Raw genomic sequence first — 4,043 nt, 5'->3', positions numbered from 1 at the left:
AACCCGATGGAAGTGACTGTATCTTACTAACTTATGTAGCACTGCCACCTTAATCAGGGCTTATCACATAGGGAGTGCTCAATAAACATCGATGGATTCAAAGGAGCTGCTTATTAACTAGTTTCACCTGAATGCCCTATGTCAAATCCTCAAATGTTTAAATATTAATCCTCAAATATTTAAATCCTCAAATAGTTAAAATATGCCAACCGTTAAGGACCCTGAATCTAATATTAATGAAATCTATTCACTATTAAAACAGAACTTTGAATGCATTTGTAAATATGCTCATATTTACATATTAAAATGATTTTTAAATATTTAATTTATATACATAAGTTTAAGATCCACGCTGGATCATTTGTTGATGTTGTCTCCCGCTCCCTGTGAGTTAAATTTGCTGAGTAAAGCAAAACTGAAGAGTTTTTAAAGTGGAGCCCTAAGGCAGGGTGAAGTGTTTTGATAAGACTGAAAAATTAAGGTTCTATAATCACCCTCACCCCTGCTCCAGAAGGAACTTGAATCTTCACCACCTCTTAAGCCGAGGGCCCAGCTAGAAGCAGGGACCACTGCAGAGGCCAATGCCAATACACAGCAGACATAAATGAAGAAATGTAAAATATTGTTCAACCCTCACTTTCTAAGAAAGAAAATAATACTGCACGGCTAAAGGGTAAGATATTTTTTATTCAACCCAACTTCAATATACTGAAGTTGAAAGAAAAGGGACAGTGACCAGAGTATTATGCTCATTTGTGACTCCAGGCATCACTAGGGTTCAACAGAATAACCAGAGCCAGGATATTGTTCCCCAGGTTCTAGAAGCTTCTGTGCTACACCTGCACAACCTAGGCTGTGTTGTGTAGTATAGTGTAGAAGCATGAGCTTCTCTGTCAGACAAGCCTGGGTTCTGTAGACTCACCAAAGGCCGCGATACGACTGACCTTGCACTTTCTTTTCAGAAAGGATATAAGCTTGTTTAACATAAGGACTATAGCTGTCAAAGGGACATGGAAAAGTGTCTAAATTCAGAAGTTGCTGAGAAAGGCATTCTAAATACTAAGAGACAACCTATGGTTCAGCCACAGACTAAGTGCTCTCTACACAAGGAGGCAGACACACCCACTGAAGAGTGCTGCTCCTGGGGAAGGGGACCTCCTCTCTACCGCGCTCCCCTTTCCCCGGAGAACTCCGACACCCAACCCTACTCCGCCTGTACAGAGAGGGAGCAGGGCACCCCAAGTCCCGCGGAGCTGGGAGTGAGACACCAGGGGTGGATCCTAAGAATGGTGAGAATACACATACTATCTATGGCTGCTTTCATGGCTCAGGCTAACAGACCAAGTGACTCAACATACACAGAGAAGCAGTAATGGCGACAAGGGCAGTTGTGCAAAGCAAGGGCCCACACAGGCAGGGAGAGGCGCAGGCTGCCGAGTTAGAACAGAGGGCTAGAGGGGTGAGCTTTTAATGGATTTACTTATGGCTGCTGGAGAGACTACTCAGCCTAACAGTCATCTCCCCAGGTGCGGCTCTTAAACTGCATCAGAAAGAATGCTTATCAACAGAAAAATGGGTCACAGTCCAGGTATGTTTTAATTGGAGAGGCTTGAGGAGAGGGAGAGAAAGTACATTTTAATATTTAATGCTTAAGGATAAAAAATTTAAATCACCTGGACAGGAGACAAAAACACACTTGAATATCCCCATTTTGTAAGATTATCCAACAAACATCAAGATTACTCACAGCATCTGAGAGCCACAAAAAATGTGTTTTTCCCTGAAGTCAATGAAAATACTGTAACTTTTTCAACTGTAGAATGGACTGCTGAATAAAACTAAGAAAACAGAGAGCATAAAATATACTTCTTACGCTGGGACTGTGAAACCACTTTGGCGCGACTGCGGCCTCGATTATCAGAAGGTATAGAGGCGACATTGGTGGCACTCCCAGAATTTTGCCGTCTTGTGCGGATCCGACCTGAAAGATACAGCAAAAACAGTGTTTCCACAGGTTTTCAGTAAGTACAACCCACACCAAGAGCAAGGGGCATTAACGGGAAAAGGAGGGACAGGTCTTCCCCACATGTGGTCCTGATATGTTGCCCAGTGCATGTGCATGTGCACGATCTGTACATACAAATTCCACGGATACCTTAGGAACTCCTGAGAGGGAGTCATTAACTTATCAGGCGCCTGTTTCAATTATTTTAGCATATTATATTTTCAGACGAGAAGGTGATGAACATTTTCCCCACAATTTTTTTTTAAATTCTCTATTTTTTATTGTCTAAAAATCTGTCAAATTTCTAGAAACAGAAATGACAATATTAGCTGTCATTTTAAGAAAACTATTATAGAAAAAGAGTAAATGCAAAATGCTTGGGAATCAACAAAAGCTACAGCACGCTGGAGAATAAATGTGTTTTGATATGTAGCAATAAATTTCGATTTTAAAAAATGTATGCCAATAAATTTCTAGGCTGCAAAAGGTGAGGATAAAAAGAATACTACGAGGAACTAGAGAAATGATGACCTAGAGAAACGATGACCTAAAAATAATGCAATGTTGTAAGCATTTATGAAAGAATTTGCTACTCCAAGCAAAGCAATCTGTTAACTCCAATTATTAAACCATGAAATCATAATAAAAATGAATTCAGAAATGCAAAATCACTGATGATCAGACTAGTATGATTAAGGATTACTGTTTTAAATTCAGGGCTTCTGTGTTTCGAAGGGCTACCAAAATGCCTCTGCTGCCATAATTCAATCAGAATAGCAATCTCATAGGGGAAACCAAACCAGTCTGAACCCTCATTAGCTTCTCATATTGTTCAAAATCATTTCTGTCTTATTATCTGAGAAAGCTTACAGAAGAGTAATACAGAAAAACAAATCTTAAGGCTTGAAAAAGGTTCAAGAAAGGGGGTAAGGAACAATAAAAGAAAGCACTGNCCCACATTTTTCAGTTATAACTGAAACCTGAACATGCCACAATCTGTAAAAAGCACAAATTGAAATGCTTTAACACAGGCAAAATGACATCTTCAGTCATTTCCTACATTAGAAAATTCATTAGATTATAATGAAAATGAGGACCAAGTTGGGAATGGTGCTCCAGGTCTTTGCGAATCCTTACCTAATCCTATTCGGCTTGGGCTTGTTTCTCGGCTACACCCCTGACTCCTGGGGATCTTGCTTCGTTTTTCTGAAGAGGGTGTCACAGGTGGGCCTCTAGAGGAACCTCCCGCAAGGCCACTATAACCACTTCCCAGCAATTTCCCTGGAGAACTTGACCTGCTGCCAGCTAAAAATAAAGCAAAACAAAATTGAATAATGGACTTAATCAGGGAATAAATTATATTAATTTCAGAAACCAGTTTACACATTAATTTGGATCAAATACTAATAGAGAACTTTACATAAAAATAGTCTTGTAGTTGGCGGTAGTACTAATTTTTAAAAAACATAGGAGCATAAAAGAACATCAAATTATCCTAAAAGAACATTTATACATAGAAGAATTACTGGTGGAGTGCTACAAAAATGACTGCAAAATTTCCCATTCAAAAGAGCAGGCTGAGTACAAACAGCCTCCCTGTTCCACAGCAAACTTCTATAAATAACCATAAAGGTGTTTATTGTTTTGGGGTTTTTTTTCTTTTTTATTCTATAAGAGTTGATATGCCAAAATTTTAAGTATAATTGTTGGAACAATAGAAACATAAATATAATAGAAATTTCTTAAACATTAGTGGTAAAAAATAGATCCAAGAAAACTCCACTAATCTAATAAACAGAAGAAAAGGGAGAAAGGGCATGGAATAACTAGAAACGTGGTAAGCAAAAATCACAAAATAAGATACTGGGAATAAACTCAAATGTATCATAATAAATGTAGCCATAATAAATATGGCTAGATAATTCATCTTTAATAGACAAAGATTCTTGGATTGGCTTTAAAAAAATAAAATTAAATTCAAAACTAGATGTTGTTTATAAGAGACAAACAACATATACCTAAAACAAAACAAAATAAA

The 4,043-nt window shown here is 38.1% G+C and overlaps 1 protein-coding gene across 1 annotated transcript in view; it reads right to left on the bottom strand.

Annotated features, from left to right (window-relative positions):
- CLASP1 (cytoplasmic linker associated protein 1) overlaps positions 1-4,043 on the bottom strand; it is a 285,385-nt gene that overhangs the window by 100,987 nt on the left and 180,355 nt on the right. The window contains exon 22 of the mRNA XM_019667264.1: positions 3,143-3,310. Coding sequence (XP_019522809.1) covers positions 3,143-3,310 — 168 coding nt within the window. The remainder of the gene's footprint in view (positions 1-3,142; positions 3,311-4,043) is intronic.

The sequence above is a fragment of the Hipposideros armiger genome, unplaced genomic scaffold, assembly GCF_001890085.2.
Source record: "Hipposideros armiger isolate ML-2016 unplaced genomic scaffold, ASM189008v1 scaffold_491, whole genome shotgun sequence".
NCBI classification, from domain to species: Eukaryota; Metazoa; Chordata; class Mammalia; order Chiroptera; family Hipposideridae; genus Hipposideros; species Hipposideros armiger.
This window is presented reverse-complemented; position numbering and strand designations above follow the sequence as displayed.